General features: G+C 41.4%; 1 protein-coding gene and 2 long non-coding RNA genes across 17 annotated transcripts in view; 1 reads left to right on the top strand and 2 right to left on the bottom strand.

Moving 5' to 3' along the window:
- Positions 1-900: 900 nt before the first annotated feature.
- Positions 901-2091, bottom strand: LOC144339063 (uncharacterized). Its single transcript, XR_013413718.1, has 2 exons — positions 1956-2091; positions 901-1813 (listed from the first exon to the last, which is right to left on the bottom strand). It is a non-coding gene; the product is annotated as an uncharacterized LOC144339063 (long non-coding RNA).
- The window catches only part of KLHL24 (kelch like family member 24), a 51594-nt gene continuing 34145 nt past the window's right edge, over positions 1163-18611 (top strand). For 2 of the 15 annotated variants that reach the window (XM_028843229.2, XM_077990618.1), the window contains exons 1-4: positions 1163-1287; positions 1750-1840; positions 9035-9097; positions 15778-16758. In XM_028843229.2, coding sequence (XP_028699062.1) covers positions 15839-16758 — 920 coding nt within the window. In that variant the 5' untranslated portion in view covers positions 1163-1287; positions 1750-1840; positions 9035-9097; positions 15778-15838. Of the gene's footprint in view, positions 1334-1749; positions 1841-3122; positions 3666-9034; positions 9098-15777; positions 16759-18611 lie in introns of those variants that run through there. The other 13 variants (XM_077990620.1, XM_077990611.1, XM_028843228.2 and 10 more) reach the window with 11 other exon arrangements.
- LOC144339074 (uncharacterized) lies at positions 9577-17157 on the bottom strand. Its single transcript, XR_013413730.1, has 2 exons — positions 14487-17157; positions 9577-9614 (listed from the first exon to the last, which is right to left on the bottom strand). It is a non-coding gene; the product is annotated as an uncharacterized LOC144339074 (long non-coding RNA).

Raw genomic sequence — 18611 nt, forward strand, 5'->3', positions numbered from 1 at the left:
TTTGGAAATATATAACTACCAGAAGAAATAGCTCAAATAATTGAATAAGAGATGGAAAAGAGGCCTAAAAAGTATGTTTAAACGGCCTGTATATAGGCCTTCCATATTATTTCCACCTCTGGTCATCTGGTCATCAGAACACAACCCCTAATTTAATAGAGGCATGACTGTATTCTTGACATGTAGAAGATAGAGATTTTTTAATTTGGTATCAGAAACCAAAAGCTAGTTAAATGGTTGCAAAATCAGGAGGCATATTCATCCTTTAAAAGAATACTTGCAGGCAGGGCGCCGTGGCTCATGCCTGTAATCCTAGCACTGTGGGAGGCCAAGGACAGCGGATCACTTGAGGCCAGGAGTTCGAGACCAGCCTGGCCAACACAGTCTCTACTAAAAATACAAAACATTACCTGGGCGTGTTGGCGGGCGCCTGTAGCCTCAGCTACTCTAAGGAAGGAGAATGGCGCGAACCCGGCAGACGTTGCAGTGAGCCGAGATCGCGCCATTCTGTCTCAAAACAAAACAAAAAGCTTACAGACACAAAACGACAAAATAATGCCCTTTAGGGACTCCATCTACCTTGGAAAACAGGGATTTGTGACAGCTTTGGTCGACGTGCATGTGCGTTTAAAATAAAAAGGTAACCTAGGATTTGATACCAGTGACAGTAACAGCTTTATCAAAAAAAGAGGTGGTTTTCCTTGCTCCTTCTAGGGACTAGGGTTTTAGTCTCGTCCACCCTTCAGGCCTGAGGATTTCCGATTGTCTATCAAAGGGTCAAACAAAAAGCTCTCTAAGCTTCTACCCAAGCTTTAAAGTCGAAGGGCTGATCGCGGGGCTTTTTCCTTGGGACGTGGCAGGGGCCTTTGAGGGAAAGAAACAAACGACTCCGGCTTCTCACTCGGCTCCTTACACAAAAGGCATTTTTTTTAACTATCTCTACTTAAAACAAAGTGTTTTTGAGTCAGCAGCCCTTGGAGTGGGTCTAGTCCTCCTGGCGCCCGACACCCACCCCATAGCTGGAGCCCCGGGTGGCCCCGGAGGCCACCGGGAAGCGAGAACTACATCTCCCGGGGTCCCCCGGGGCGGAGGACGCCCACCCGGATTGGCCAGGGGTCGGTGACGCTCAGTGTTTTGGCCCGGAGGGTCACATGTTTCCTTTGTTGTGAGCTGCGGCAGAGACTGGTGGCTGGAGAAGACGCCGGCGCTGGAGAGTGCGCTGCGCCGCCGGCGGCTGAGGAACCGCGGGGTTCGCCGCTGCTGGCTGCTTCCAGCCTTCGCCGAGAGGTACCGGGGGTGACAGCTCCGGGACCGGCCGAAAGGCGAGGAACCGGCCAGAGTCTGAGTCCTCAGGGGCGGAGGGGCGGCGGCGGTCCTGACCACCGGGGTGTCTGCGGGAGGGCAGCCAGCGGCGGCCGGCCTCTCGGAGCCAGATTGGCGGTCTGCGGAGAGGCTGCAGCTGGTCTGCAGGGCCCCTTTCTGAGGCGAGGGGCCTCCAGGTCTCCCTGGGGGTTCTTCCTCCCTGCTCGGTAGCTACAGCCCTGAGGGAGGGCGCCCGCGCCTCCTGGCACTACGGCCCGGAACCGTGGCGCGGCTGGCGCGGCCTGGCAAGGGCGAGGTGGGAGGGGGTGGCCGCCGGGACTGGGGGTAGCCGCAGGTGCGGTCGCCTAGTCGCCGCGGGGCCGGGCGCCGCCGGGGGTGCTGCTTGTTGCCGATGGGCTGCGAACGGGGCGCTGCTTTTTATTTCAGGAAGCGCGGGGGAGTGGGACCGCCTCAAATCCAGCCTTCCCGTTTGGTGGGACGACCGTCGGTTCTGTCCGGGAGGAATGACGGGGTCAAGGTGGGGTTCCCGGGGCAGCGGGCCAGCGAAGCCCCATTAAAGCGATTGCGAAATGCGCTCGGCACTGTCACCTGACCGTTACCCCCGCCCCCGTCCCCTGCGAGCCTTTGTTTACCACGATCGCGACACCGGGCTCGCTGCGGCCGTCCCGGGGGAGCCAGGGCGGGCGGGGGAGCGGGCGTTCAGCCGCCGCAGTCCCCGCCTAACCTCCCCACCTTCTTACCACTCCAGGACTTGGTTTCTTAATTTAGTTCCTAATGGACCCGCCCCCAAGTTCTGGACACCCCGGGTGAAGACTGTTAACGCGGCGGGGATTGGGCGCCTGCGGCGGCTTGTGGGCGGTACCCGAGGGCGAGTTCGAGTTTTTATTGGCGAGTTTTTATTGTCACTAGGTGGGCCTGTCCGGGGCCATTCTTCCCGCCCCCTTGAAGGTGATCTGTAGGACGCGCGGGAGCGCGCGCTCTCGCTGCTCTTGCAGCTGCGGCCGAGTGGAGCCTGGCGGCGCGGATGCGGGCGGCGCGCGCTCCCGCCCCTGCGGCGGGTGGCTGGGAGCCTCCGTGGCTGCCGCGGCTGCTGCCTGATCCTGCAGGCAGTTCTGGGCACGCAGCGGTCGGCAACCGTGGCCCGCCCTCCGAGGACCGGAAAATTAACACCCTTTAACTAGTGTCGCGTTATCTGCCGGGGTGGTGCTCAGGAAGTCCTGCGAATTCGTTGTTGCCAGTTCTGTAAACGTGTTTAGATAGCTAAATATAGATCACAGTGCCACATCTTAGGGGGCCCCGCGGTCGCCCCTGAGGCAGTGGCTGTTCACAATTGATTTTAGTGGATTTTAATGATTAAATCACTTGCTCTTGTGGGCAGCTTTTCAAAAATCACGTCTTTGTATTTGCAGCTACAGACTGGGTCCACCAGCTAAGAGGTTGGTTTTTATTAGGGTTGTAAAATAGATTTAAAATCTGCTTGTTGTTGGCTGAGATTTAAAAGCGGATTTCTTCTATTTAAAAAAGATAGTTTAAAGATGCTCCCCTAAAAGGTAAAGATTCTTCCATACTTGTCTTGGATGAGTTGTTTTCCTTGTTTGAGGGATTCTAGGTCACACACTTCTATGTTTTAATTCCCGTGGTAATTCAAAATGTTTGAGAAGTGGGTTGCAACTGTGTCATTTTAAAATTATAAATTAAGGTGACGGTAATAAAATCTTTAAGACCAATCATTTTTAGCCATAGTGGGTTGAAAATGGTTTTTGTATTCTCTTGAGTTAATAGGGTATTTGCGTTTTCTCAGATTTTCTTCTGCAGATGTAGGAATTCACTCAAGACTTAATACACTTGTTTTGTTTTTGAGACAAGGTCTCATTCTGTCACCCAGGCTGAAGTGGAGTGGTCTCACTGTCACTCAGGCCATCTCAGCTCACCGCAATCTCCGCTTCCCAGGTTCAAGCGAGTCTCCTGCCTCAGTTTCCCGAGTAGCTGGGATTACAGGCGCCCGCCACCACACCCGGCTAGTTTTTGTATGTTTAGTAGGGACGGGGTTTCACCATGTTGTCCAGGCTAGTCTTGAACTCCTGACCTCAGGTGATCTGCCCGCCTCAGCCTCCCAAAGTGCTGGGATTGCAGGCGTGACCCACCGTGCCTGGCAGAGACTTAATACATTTTTGTAGAAGGAAGTTTGAGCTCCCCTGGATGAAGCAGGAATTGAATATGAACAGTTCCCTTTGGTTATGCATTCTTTAAAATTCCAGAGGAGATGGTTACACCGGAATGAGCAGCTCCTGTGATCAGAACTGCCTCATCACTTGTGCATTGAGAATATTTAATGTATCTAAGTAAGTACAAAATGCAATCATCTAAACTTTTGAAGAAGTAAAACCATCACTCAGTAAAGGCTTGCTTATTCAAACAAAGCCAGCAACTTAAGTCTCTAAACAGGAAGAAGAAATAATATTCTGAGTTAGGGTTGACTACCAGCTTTAACCTAAACTTTCCTGGCTTTCGTCCAGGTTGTTGAACCTTAATGCTTTTTCAGTAACCTTTTTTTAACTTCCTTGTTTTTCTCCCATTTCATTAAAACCCAGAGGTCAAGCCTGTGAAAAATAAATACTATTTATCAAATAAGTGACCACAGTTGTTTTTGTCTAAACTTTTGTCATACCTAGAAATTTGGGACACTTTTTTCAATAAATATTTGGGTACGGACTGTATAATGGAAAAATGTCAGTAAATATCTTCACAAGTGTACATATGAAAAATGCATTTTTGTATAATTTACTTCTGGTGTGACTGAAACAACTAGAGAGTATATAGCCACTTGACAACTGTTGACGTTTAAAAATTGCTATTGTTTCTCCTATTAAAAACACATTAAGTGCTTGCTTGTCATCCCAGCTACTCCAGAGGCTGAGGCAGGAGAATCTCTTAAGCCCTGGAGTTTGAGAACAGAATGGGCAACATAGTGAGACCCTGTCTCAAAAAATAAACAATACAATAATTAAGCAAACTTTTTTAAATTGAAGAGTTTGGCACTCTGCCTATATTCATCATCCCAGAGTTAAAATTTTTCAACATTTGACACATCTTAAAGACTACTAAACTGATGTTTTAAAAGTGGGCTTTGGCTGGGTTCAGTGGCTCACGCCTGTAATCTCAGCACTTTGAGAGGCTGAGGCAGGCGGATAACCTGAGGTTAGGAGTTCAAGATCAGCCTGGCCAACGTGATGAAACCCCGTCTCTACTAAAAATACAAAAATTAGCTGGGTGTGGCAGCGGGTGCCTGTAATCCCAGCTACTTGGGAGGCTGAGGCAGGAGAATCCTTTGAACCCTGGAGGCAGAGGTTGCAGTGAGCTGAGATTGTGCCATTGCACTCCAGCCTGGGCAACAGGAGCAAAACTCTATCTCAAAAAAAAAAAAAAAAAAAAAAGGTGGGCTTTACTCTTAACTGAGGTTTCCAAATGCTACCACTGTAAATAATTAGTGTCACCACGAAGGTAAATATAAACTACTGACTATGTGCTTTTATTCATAGAGAAGTCATGTAAAATATTAGATCTCAAATTTGTGACCGGGCACGGTGGCTCATGCCTGTAATCCCAGCACTTTAGGAGGCTGAGGCGGGCAGATCACGAGGTTAGGAGATGGAGACTGTCCTGGTTAACACGGAGAAACCCTGTCTCTACTAAAAATACAAAAAATTAGCCGGGTGTGGTGGCGGGCGCCTGTAGTCCCAGCTACTGGGGAGGCTGAGGCAGGAGAATGGTGTGAACCCGGGAGGCGGAGCTTGCAGTGAGCCGAGATTGCGCCACTGCACTCCAGCTTGACAACAGAGCGAGACTCTGTCTCAAAAAAAAAAAAAATCTCAAATTTGTTCAGGTGGCAGAGCTCCTTGCTGGCATCCTTGCGGATTTAATTTTAATTAAAAAACCAAAACCAGGCCAGGCGTGGTGACTCATGCTTGTAATCCCAGCACTTTCGGAGACTGGGGCAGGTGGATCACGAGGTCAGGAGTTCAAGACCAGCCTGGCCAACGTAGTGAAACCCCATCTCTACTAAAAAAAAAAAAAAAAAAAAAACAAAGAAAAAAGAGAAAACACAGAAAATATTATCCTGGTGTGGTAGCACACTCCTGTAATCCCAGCTACTCGGGAGGCTGAGGCAGGAGAATCACTTGAACCCGGGAGGTGGGGGTTGCAGTGAGCCAAGATTATGCCACTGCACGCCAGCCTGGGTGACAGAGTGAGACTCCATCTCAAAAATAAATAAAAAACCAAAACCATTTTGCTATCAGAAAACATAACCATATCATATATCTATAAGTATTTTGATTATAGAATAAAACAATGCATTAAATACTTAAACGTTAGCAAGATAAAACCAAACAACATTAAATTTACACATCAAGTCTAGTCAGAAGCATGAGTAGGCTCAATGCGGCACCTTGGTATACCAGGTGTGATGTCTGATGGTTAGCAAATTTTTTTCTTCCTTTAGGGTTGGAGAGTATCAGTAGCCAGAAGTTTTAAGTTGAGGGAGAGAAACACTGGAGAAATTCGGGGTTTTTTTTTCCTGTGATTTAAGAGACAGTAGTAGTCTTTTTTAGTTAAAGAACCATATTGCTTAGTCTGACACGTTGTTTAAGCTTTCCTAAATTTGTCATCAACAGCTATCTCTTTTGTTTCTCATCAAGCAAAGTCATACAGTGTATTGCGCATTTGAGGTTCTAATAAACATGGGATAATCCCTAGTTGCTATCATTCTATCCAAAGAAACTCAAGGTTTTAGTTGGTTTCTTACCAACTAGTTACCTTTTCTTTTCTTTTCTTTTTTTTTTTTTTTTTGAGACAGAGTCTCTGTTGCTCAGGCTGGAGTGCAGTGGCGTCATCTCGGCTCACTGCAAGCTCCGCCTCCCGGGTTCAAGCGTTTCTCGTGCCTCAGCCTCCCGAGTAGCTGGGATTACAGGTGCTCGCCACCAAGCCCGGCTAATTTTTTCGTATTTTTAGTAGAGACGGGGTTTCACTATGTTGGCCAGGCTGGTCTCGAACCCTTGACCTCGTGATCCGCCTGCGTCAGCCTCTCAAAGTGCTAGGACTGCAGGCATGAGCCACCTCGCCCAGCCGGTTTCTGTTATCTCATGGTGGGTAAATATGGGCTTGGTGGTTCCATTAAGAAACTGGAAATGTTGAAAATAGCTTGAAGGCTGGGCTTTAAACATTACATTTGTAAAACATGGTTCAGGAACCACTGCTGCAGAGTAATTCTTTAAACTGAAATTTTGATAGTGCAAAATAATTTATTTAAAAATTATGATATTAAAAAATCAAATAAATTAGCTTTTGAGACTATAGGGTGAAAATATCTGAAATGTATAAAAATTTGCTTGGTTTTGTGTAGTACCTTACTATATATAATTTTCTGGTTATTTTTAAAATAAAAGATGTACTGGTTGGGCACGGTGGCTCACGCCTGTAATCCCAGCACTTTGGGAGGTCGAGGCAGGTGGATCACGAGGTCAAAAGATTGAGGCCATCCTGGCCAACATGGTGAAACCGTGTCTCTACTAAAAACACGTGGTGGCGCGCACCAGTAGTCCCAGCTAGGCGGGAGGCTGAGGCGGGAGAATCACTTGAACCCAGGAGGCAAAGGTTGCAGTGAGCCAAGATTGCGCCACTGCACTCCAGCCTGGCAACAGAGTGAGACCGTCTCAAAAAACAAAAAAAAAAAAGATTTACTATATTGCAATTATTTTCTGGCTTTCCTTCTTTTGAGTTACTATATATCTTTCAAGATAAACCTCTTGGTTAAACTTTCTTGTCATCTCCTGTGATGTTCTTTCAAGGTTAACTTTGAGAAAATGGAGTAGCGTAGAACATAGCATGCAGCAGTTCACTACTACAAGTTTTAGGGGCTACGCTAGTCAGGATGTTGTTGGTTCCTTCATTTTCTGGTATTAGTTTTTAGAAGCCCCTCATTAATCCATACTATCTTTAAGGCTGTTAGTAACCTCTTTGTATAGAATTTCTGCATGCTAAAGGAAACATAAGCTTGTTTTGAGTACAAACTCACGCTGTAGATTGATTCTGATATTACACATTTCCTTCAGACTTTGTACCCTCTCTCTTCCATCCCTTACCCTTACCGATTAGGTTGGTATTACCTAAAAATCCATAGAAAATGCCCAGGTGAATTGCCTTATGCTTTCTACCCCATGAGGTATAATTCTAGACCAGATTGGTTATAAAAGGCTGTATTCCAATCTGCACCTGCTAAGAATTTGAATCTATTTTAGTACCAGTCTTGGAGTTCTTGTTTGGCTCTACTCTTAGCCAATCCCACAGAGTCCAAAATTGGATCTGAATCCAGTATTTGCCACGCAGTGACAGACATAGACTAGGTTCTTTATAAATGTTTCCTGAATTGACCTGAATCCCTACATTGATTCAGGATCTTATTGTCCATTGGGAAGGAAGATTTACTTAGCTGGGAGTAACAATTCCCAAATTTGCCCTAGTTGCAATATTTTTTTACCAAGGGTACATACAAGTCAGGCTCACTTCTGAAAGTAAGGAAACACAGGATAGCATTCACTTCATGATCATAACACAGTCTGGTATACATATGTGTTTGTGTGTACACGTTTTTAAAAAAAGGTCATTTATATTTGGTTTTGGAATGAACTTTTGAATTTGTCTAAACTTGTTAAGAATTTACAAGTTCTATTTAAAGATATCTGGGCCAGAAACCAGAACCACTTGTGTTTAAATACTATTGCTATTCTGTACACAGCTGAAGGTTCTGGTATTTTCTCTTAAGCATTCCTCTTATCCCTTTCCACCAAATAAATAAATAAATAAAAGGAATTGTGCTGAATTAGTTGGTTTCTATGGGATATGGGGATTAAGTTTCTATAAGATTCAAGGCAGAGGAAATATACACTTATATATTAAAACATTAAAAAATAAGTATTTGCTAACTCTTAGAATTATTTCATGGCCCCAAACTTGGATGAAACATCAATTTCCAGACACTCTTCAAATATCCAATGCAGAATTATCACAGAGTACATGTTTTTTCAGTGCTACCATTAGCTTGCTATTGACATGAATTTTCTTTTACTCATTTTTCACTCAAGAAATTTTACTGCAGGATAACACTCCAGGATAAAACTGTCAAGTGCCGGGTGCGGTGGCGCATGCCTGTAATCCCAGCACTTTGAGACGACAAGGCAGGTGGATCACCTGAGGTCAGGAGTTCGAGACCAGCCTGACCAACATGGAGAAACCCTATCTCTGCTAAAAATATAAAATTAGCTGGGCATGGTGGCACATGCCTGTAATCCCAGCTACTCGGAAGGTTGAGGCAGGAGAATCGCTTGAACCTGGGAAGCAGAGGTTGTGGTGAGCCAAGATCGTGCCATTGCACTCCAGCCTGGGCAATAAGAGTGAAACTCAGTCTCAAAAAACAAACAAACAAAAAAACTGTCAAGGAAGTTGATAAATAAGAAAACTAGTTATGTAAAATAGCATTAAATTATTAATTTGCTTTAAGGAGATGTTATTCACTAATTATTTTTATACAAAAATGAACTGCAGTCAGAAACTAGAATTTACTAAAAACTTTGTTCAACATATTAGTAAATAATGACAACTGTACATGAACTGACAACTATCAGATTTATATGTTGCTATTCTTCCTTTATTTTAGGTGTGGAAATTAAAACAACACACATATTTTGACTGGGGCTTTGATCAACCAAATGCTAAAAAGGTATATTTATAGTATGTATAAACTATCTAAACGTTGTCATTAGAGAATTTAAACCATTTTCCTTTCTTTAACCAGAGATCACTTAAGCCAATCAGAGTAACAAGGCACGACTCTATGCTTACGATCACAAAAAACGGCAGTGTGACAATCATTTCTGTTACTAAATATTTACCCACTCTTCTGTGCTTTCCTGAGAGCCTCATTCCTGTCTGATCAACTTATATCCATTAACTCATGTAGATACAACTTTCAGTCATTGTGTTTCTTTGGAAAGAAACTTTTCCTACTAATTTTGTTTAGAGATGCCTACTTAGTTATTTACTTTTTCCTGATGGGAATAATTCTGCTGTGATATTTGCAAAAATGCTACAATGGCTCAATCTGTAATCTTATGTTTCGTTTGCTTGATTATACATTATGAGTTCATTTTGATCAATCCTGAACCTATATTAGACACCATACTTTGAGATAGAATAACATTTTCTTTCCTTTTGTTCTGTTTTTTTTGAGATGGAGTCTCGCCGTTTCCAGGCTGGAGTGCGGTGGTGCGATCTCAGCTCACTGCAACCTCTGCCTCCCGGGTTCAAGCGATTCTCCTACCTCAGCCTCCTGAGTAGCTGGGACTACAGGCGCCCACCACCACGCCCAGCTAATCTTTGTATTACTTTATTGTATAAAATGGGAAGGCAAAAACTAGCAAATTACATCTGGAAGCCCAAAAGATACATTCTGAATGAATCTCACACTCCTAAGATGCCCTCATGCAAATCATTTATACATAGGAAGTGTTTACATTTGGTGTCATTATGGAGACCAGTCATGGGAGAGTTCTCAGAAAGTCCAGAGGAAGTCAAGATGCCCGAAAGTCAGGAGGCAGCAGGCTGAAGCTGTTTGCAAAGATCTATGAGATAGTCTCTTTTACATACAGAGCAGTAAACAAATATCTCATTGCTGTTGAAGACTTTGTAATGCAAGGTGATTTTATAGGTGTTCTAATCCAGGATTTTCCATTTTTTATTGGGTAAAAGTAGTGGAGAGGAAGACCTCTTTTGTCAGTGAACAAATCAAGGAGCCAACTATGAAAATAAGGGGCAGAAAATAGCATAAAAAGACAGACCCTTAATTGATACAAATTTTAATCAATTTTATATTAATACTTAACACACTGTTCCCAAACTTATGTAATAAAATTAGAGTAAGATCATTGGATACAGAAAACAAAGTATACTTTTATATGTGTTTTCCTACTTGTCCATTCTAGCCAAAGGGAAATTCTTAGTTCCTACAATGTGCTATTTTGTTTTGTATTATGAACAAATTTTCATTTAAACATTGAGAAAATGAAAATGTATGCAGGAAGAAGCTCACAATTTCCATTGTTGTTAATACCAATAATTGTATCTCTAGTCAAAGTCACAATCGCTTGTGTGAATTTTTTGAACCTGAAATGCAGTAAGAAGTTAAACTAGATAAGCTGGAATGAATAATAGGTTCTTGATTTGGGTACCTGACTTGTAGCTAATTCAACCATAATTTGAGTCTAGATTAATAAGGCATTAAGATTAAAATATGAGTTATATTCCATGTCATCACAGTTTATGTTTATCATAGTTGAAATGTTCCCTTTTTGAATTACTTGTGATATTACATACATTGAACTTTTTGAAGTTTCAACAACAACAAAAAATTGACATTCAGGCACAGTAGTGGTCTCTCTTGATAAGGGGGATACATTTCTGTTTATAAAACAGTTATTGAGATAACTTCAAATTAAAAGCATGTTTGATAGATATGCTACTGCTCATGTGTGAAAGCCTGGAATTTGGAAGTCATTCTATGCATTATAAAAGGAGTTTTAAATGTTAAGCTGTGTGTGTGCACATGCATCCAGACATGTACACAAATATATGGGTAACTATAACGCAAGTTGGATGACCTGTAATGAGGCAAACATGAATACTTTCTGAGTAATCAGAAAAATCTTAAAAGAGATGGTAAGAAATCCCCTTTTTTTAGTAGTGATAATAAATTTTAAAACTAACAAAATATTTTAAACTCATAAATTTTTATTCATTTAGGTATTAAAATTAATTAAATAGAGCTTTTATTTGTTCTCAGGCAAGTCTGTTACCTAAAATCTGCAAAACATAATTGGATTGAAGTTAAAAATCTAGCTTGTTTGGACCATAACATACATGTAGAGGAAAATATTTCCTCAAATTTAAGAGAAACTAATTTTACTAACTAAATTTGTGGGAGTTACTTTGTTGACATTTACTCCAAAACCAGCCATTAGTAAGCATTGTCTTGTGTTTATCTTTACTTTTATATGTGTTCATTTAAATAGGCCTTCTCCATGAACTTCCATTGCCGTAAATATTATATTACATCACAAAGCTTTGTTATGTATTTAGAAAATGCATGTATGTTTGTACATTTGAAATTTATTTTTTATTTTTATTTTTTTAAAACTTAGAAATGAGGGTGGCCAGGCGTAGTGGCTCACGCCTGTAATCCCAACACTTTGGGAGGCCAAGGCAGATGGATCACTTGAGGTCAGGAGTTCAAGACCAGCCTGGCCAACATAGTGAAACCCGTCTCTTCCAAAAATACAAAAATCTTCCAAAAATACAAAAATGGGCATGGTGGCATGTGCCTGTAGTCCCATCTAATCAGGAGGCTGAGGCAGGAAAATCGCTTGAACGTGGGAGGTGGAGCTTGCAGTGAGCCAAGATTGTGCCACTGCACTCCCGCCTGGGCGACAGAACAAGACTGCATCTGAAACAAACAAAAAAAAGATATCAACATACTGCCTCTGACTCTCCACCCTAGTGATTTCAAATGAAAATAGTATTTATTTCACTTTAGTCTTATTCCATTTGACTGATAAAATTGCTTGGATTTTTTCTGACTTTACCTGCACAATTGGGGGATAGACAGAGAAACAGAAAAGATCCTGTGTAGCATGCAATCATTTAGGTGTCCTTCAGATGTTGTTATAGCCATGTATTTTTCCCCAAATGGTCAGAATAACCTAGCATATATCTGCCCAGAGAAAATCCTATCACCTAGACTTCAGGAAGTTGAAGTGCTAATTGATAGGAAGAGATGTTTTTTAAATGTAATAGAAGTTTAAGGAGGAACTAGGCTGTCTGTACCAATGGGACATATTGTCTGTGCTACTTTATGTTGTTATTTATCTTGTTTGAATATGTTTTGTTGCAACTCTATTAAAAAAAAAAAAAAAAAAAAAGCCTGGCGTGGTGGCTCATGCCTGTAACCCTAGCACTTTGGTAGGCCAAGGCAGGTGGATCACGAGGTCATATCAAGACCATCCTGCCCAACATGGTAAAACCCCATCTCTAAGAATACAAAAATTAGCTGGGCGTGGTAGTGCATGCCTGTAGACCCAGTTATTAAGGAGGCTAAGGCAGGAGAATCGCTTGAACCTGGGAGGTGGAAGTTGCAGTGAGCTGAGATTTGCACTGGAGTTGCACTCCAGCCTGGGGACAGAGCGAGACTCCGGCTCAAAAAAATTAAAAATAAAAAGGATCACGCCTGTAATCCCAGCACTTTGGGAGGCTGAGGTGGGTGGATCACGAGGTCAGGAGATTGATACCATCCTGGTCAACATGGTGAAACCCCGTCTCTACTAAATATACAAACAATTATCCAGGTGTGCTGGCGCGCACCTGTAGTCCCAGCTACTTGGGAGGCTGAAGCAGGAGAATCACTTGAGCCTGGGAGGTGGAGGTTGCAGTGAGCCAAGATGGCAGCACTGTACTTCAGCCTGGCAACAGAGCAAGACTCCGTCTCAAAACAAAACAAAACAAAACAGGCTGAGCGCAGTCGCTCATGCCTGTAATCCCAGCACTTTCGGAGCCCAAGGCGGGAGAATTGCTCGAGCTCAGGAGTTCGAGACCAGCCTAGCCAACATGGCAAAACCTGTCCCTACTAAAAAAATACAAAAATTAGCCAGGCATGGTGGCATGTGCCTGTAATCCCAGTTACTCCGGAGGCTGAGGCACGAGAATCGCTTGAACCCGGAAGGCGGAGGTTGCAGTGAGCTGAGGTCATGGCACTGTACTCCAGCCTGGGCAACACGAGGAGACCCTGTCTCAAACAAAAACAAAAAACTCCAATAACAATATCTTACATCTCTGTAAACCCTCGCCTAGTACAGTATCTTGACAATAGTGGGCATATAATAAATATTTGTTGATGATGATGATGGTAAAAGCTGCAATATTAAGTAAATTCAGTGAGATAATTCATGAAAATTCCAAGTATCTAGTGAATATTGGAAGTAGGATATCTGGGGCATTACAGTGAGAAGTGAGGATGGAGATAAATAAGAACATAAAAAAGAAGAGAATACCATATATAAGAGAATGAGTTCTTCTTGATTTTGATATTGCATATTTTATTTCCCTTTGTGTCACTTAAAAAGTGGGGTACAATTTAATATATGACAGGGTACTCAAAATGCAGCCTTAATATTGTTAAATTTCAAGTCTCAAGTTTTATTTGTGGCTTGGGAATGTAGGATGGCATCTCATTTTTTAGATTGTATTATCTGTGACATCCTTTAGCTGCCTTCTTTTTGCTGCCATATTTAGGCCTGAATGTCTGACTTGAAATATTTCAAGAAGTTGGGAACGTTACAAGGGATATATGAAATTCTGAGAGTATGGTAATAGATGAGATACTCTTTGGTCTTAAACCAATTACTAATACACTTTGAATCATGTATCAACTTCTGAAGATGTGGAAAGAGTGTAGAAGAATCTCCTTAAAATTAATATTAAAGAGAATTCGGGCCGGGCGCGGTGGCTCAAGCCTGTAATCCCAGCACTTTGGGAGGCCGAGGCGGGCGGATCACGAGGTCAGGAGATCGAGACCATCCTGGCTAACACGGTGAAACCCCGTCTCTACTAAAAATACAAAAAGAAATTAGCCGGGCGTGGTGGCGGGCGCCTGTAGTCCCAGCTACTCCGGAGGCTGAGGCAGGAGAATGGCGTGAACCCGGGAGGCGGAGCTTGCAGTGAGCCGAGATCGCGCCACTGCACTCCAGTCTGGGTGACAGAGCGAGACTCCGTCTCAAAAAAAAATAAATAAATAAAAAAATAAAGAGAATTCGGCTGGGCACCGTGGCTCATGCCTATAATCCTAGCACTTTGAGAGGCCAAGGTGGGCAGATCCCTTGAGGCCAGGAGTTCAAGACCAGCCTGAGCAACATGGCAAAACTGCTTCTCTACCAAAAATACAAAAATTAGCCAGGTGTGGTGGATACGTGCCTGTAGTCCCAGCTACTCGGGAGGCTGAGGCAGGAGAATCGCTTGAACCCAGGAGGTGGAGATTGCAGTGAGTCAAGATCGCGCCATTGCACTCCAGCCTGGGTGACAGAATGAGACCCTGTTTCCAAAAAAAAGACAGAGAGAGAGAGAATTGATGGCTATAGCCAAGTGCCTCAGTCCATCAGTTACTTACTGATAGTCATTTCTGAGGGGTTTTTGGGGTGTTTCTTATTAATGAAAGGGAACAAGACCTAGATAACATGCATGAACATTTTTAAAATGAATATTACATTTTATAATAGACATTTTGGTGGAAAATAGAGAAGATAAATAAAACATTTTGGCATATGTACATCCTATCCCTAGATTCACAGATACATTATTTTTTCTGTTGGCATGTTTTGTGATCTACTTTTTCACTTACTGTGTGGTTACTACTTCCCCGTGTCGTTAGTCTATATAATTTTTAATGGCTGCATAGACTTTGTTCTAGCCAGAAGATGTACTGTGGTTTAACCAATCCCCTCTTACAGGGCATTTAGGTTATTTTGAGTATTTTCTATCAGTACAGCATTGGACATCTGTATAGATAAATCTTTCCACATAATTCTGATTATTTCCTTAGGAGAGAGTACTTTAAAAAAAAAAAAAAAAGGACTTGCTGGTCAAACAATATACATATTTTTAAAGGCTATTAATAGATATAGCTAAATTCCTTTCTAGGAATTCTATATTAAGATAATAATTATTTCACCAGGCATTGTGGCTCATGCCTGTCATCCCAATACTTTGAGAGGCTGAAAGATCCCATCTCTACAAAAAGTTAAAAAATTAGCGAGGCATGGTAGTACGCACACATCGTCACAGCTACTCAGAAGGTTGAGGCAGGAAGATCGCTTGAGCCTAGGAGTTTGAGGTTACAGTGAGCTATGATCATGTCACTTTACTCCAAACTTGGTGACAGAGTGAGACCCTGTCTCAAAATAAAGAAGATTTTTAAAAAGAAAGATAACTATGTTAGAATTCTAACTGTAGTCAAATTCTGTCTTACACCATTCTGACTTAACTCTACAGTCAATAGTATGAAACTCAGCTCTGTAAATGGGGAGGAAATGGAAGATTAGTAACTCACAAAGTACATAGTATCCTTTCAGCTAGAAAGGGGAGCTTAAGGAGTATTACTGCAAATTACCCCTAATGTTCTAATTGTCCAAATGCAAATTTTTGTTTATCAGTTTTTATTAACATGAGATAGTGCTGTGTACCCTACATGAAATATATTAATTATGTGATTTTGTTGTAGTGTTTATATTAAAATGAAATTATGTAATTTGAATACTGAATTTTTTGCATATTGAAATGTTTTCCTTTTTTTACTTTTAGCCACATAAAGAAGATCCCTAACAGTCATTTCTCAACAATTATATAGTCAACTGATGTAACAATGGTACTAATATTGGGACGCAGACTAAACAGAGAGGATCTTGGGGTGCGTGATTCCCCAGCAACTAAGCGTAAAGTTTTTGAAATGGACCCCAAATCTCTGACAGGTCATGAGTTTTTTGACTTCTCTTCAGGATCATCCCATGCTGAAAACATACTCCAGATATTTAATGAATTTCGAGATAGCCGCTTATTCACAGATGTTATCATTTGTGTGGAAGGAAAAGAATTTCCTTGCCATAGAGCTGTGCTCTCAGCCTGTAGCAGCTACTTCAGAGCTATGTTTTGTAATGACCACAGGGAAAGCCGAGAAATGTTGGTTGAGATCAATGGTATTTTAGCTGAAGCTATGGAATGTTTTTTGCAGTATGTTTATACTGGAAAGGTGAAGATCACTACAGAGAATGTACAATATCTCTTTGAGACATCAAGCCTCTTTCAGATTAGTGTTCTCCGTGATGCATGTGCCAAGTTCTTGGAGGAGCAACTTGATCCTTGTAATTGCTTAGGAATCCAGCGCTTTGCTGATACCCATTCACTCAAAACACTCTTCACAAAGTGCAAAAATTTTGCATTACAGACTTTTGAGGATGTATCCCAGCATGAAGAATTTCTTGAGCTTGACAAAGATGAACTTATTGATTATATTTGTAGCGATGAACTTGTTATTGGTAAAGAGGAGATGGTTTTTGAAGCCGTCATGCGTTGGGTCTATCGTGCCGTTGATCTGAGAAGACCACTGTTACATGAGCTCCTGACACATGTGAGACTCCCTCTGTTGCATCCCAACTACTTTGTTCAAACAGTTGAAGTGGACCAATTGATCCAGAATTCTCCTGAGTGTTATCAGTTGTTGCATGAAGCACGGCGGTACCACATACTTGGGAATGAAATGATGTCCCCAAGGACTAGGCCACGCAGGTGAGAAGACTGTTTTCGAATATAGTTAACAAAAGTTTTAAAAATGTCTTTAAACCTCCTGAAGCAATCTCAGTGTCGTCATTTATATGCACTGTTTACCTGTGGCTGTATATAATTTTAGATTTATTTTGGATTGTATAAATCACTAGAATGTCTCTCCTAGTGAATTCTAGATTCAACAGTGGCATTTTTTGTTATTGTTGTTCTGTGCTATCAAGCAGTGTAGCAAAGGGTCTTTGCAACTGTGCGTATCTCAACATATTTCTACTAATTTCTCATAACCTTTGTAGGGCCCCAAACCATTCCACTTTTCTTTCCAAAGAGTCTTTGGATACAGGGTAGCTAAGACTTTAGTAGGCTCTCTTGGACTGCCTCTACTTATAAAAAAAAAAAAAAAAATTTACTCCTGGGCACAGGGGCTCATGCCTATAATCCCAGTACTTTGGGAGGCCGAGGTGGAGGAGCGCTTGAGCTCAGGAGTTCCGAGACCAGCCTGGGCAACATACCGAGACCTCATCGCTACTAAAAATAATTAGCCAGGCATGGTGGCACAGCCCTGTAGTCCCAGTTACTCAGAAGATTGAGGTGGGAGGATTTTTTGAGCCCAGGAGTTTGAGGATGCTGTGAGTCATGCTCTTACTGCTCTCCAGCCTGAGCAACAGAATAAGACCCTGTCTCAAAAAAAAGAAAAAAAAAATGTTTGCACATCCACAGACTGGCCTTTGTCCTAACATAGAAGCATGAAATACAGAGGTGAAGTAAATAAGCTGGTATACATTGAATGAATTCTGAGATGTAAAATCCAGGCCTAAAATCTTATTTAATTGCCACAGTTACTACATTTAATATCAATCTCAATTTTAAAAAATCTTTTTTCTGAATGTGAAAATTATGTCATCATTATAGAGAATTTAGAAAATGTATGCTTAGGGGGTAGAATGCAGTTAAATATTGTAGCATATTTGTATCTTCTTCCAATGTTATTTCTATAAAATACCTATAGATTTTAATTCAGAACTATAGAAAAATAATCTCCATGCCTTAATAGTGGAAAGAATATTTATTGTGAATAAGCAATTGTGAGAAATATTAACAGTAAACTATCCTTTTAATCCTTTTAATATTTTTCTAACAAAGCTAATGTTGGTGTTGGTTTTTTTTTAATTGTGGTAAAAAACATATAACATAAACTTTACTGTTTTAATCATTTTTAATTATACATTTCAGTAATGTTAAGTATATTTACATTGTTGTGAAACTAGTATTTTTATTAGTTTATTATTGGTTTATTATTAAGCCATCTCCATTTTGTCTGTAAATTTACTATAGCGTAGCTCATAAACCACATTTTGACCTTAAATTTTGACTATCATTGTTTTGGAATGTTACAGTTCAGCATATTGTGAGATAGCTTGTTTTTAAAATTTATACTAGTTTGAATAATGTATCAATAAAGAAAACTAAACAGCTTCAGAGCTATGTGACTATTAGCTCTTTGAGAACTTGTATGAACACAGAGTATCCATCTAAAGGGAAAATCACTCCTTTTTCCAAGACAAATAGCCCTGTAGCAGACAGAATGGTCTGAGGTCAGATGGGGCTAATAATACTCAGCCTGCATATCTCATAGGATTAGAGTAGGAACCAAGGGTTATATGTTGTAAAATCAAAATAAGACATTTATTACTAATATTTATAAAGACATGATTTGAATGCAATCAGATTGCAGCCTAACAGTCCCATCACTCCTTTAAAGAAATACTTTTCCTAATTTACTTAATTATTTGATTTCCAAAAATGTATTTTATATTCAGTTTTTAAGGGAACAAATCTATTTCCACAGTGAAACATCT

This window comes from Macaca mulatta, chromosome 2 (assembly GCF_049350105.2).
Source record: "Macaca mulatta isolate MMU2019108-1 chromosome 2, T2T-MMU8v2.0, whole genome shotgun sequence".
Lineage (NCBI taxonomy): Eukaryota > Metazoa > Chordata > Mammalia > Primates > Cercopithecidae > Macaca > Macaca mulatta.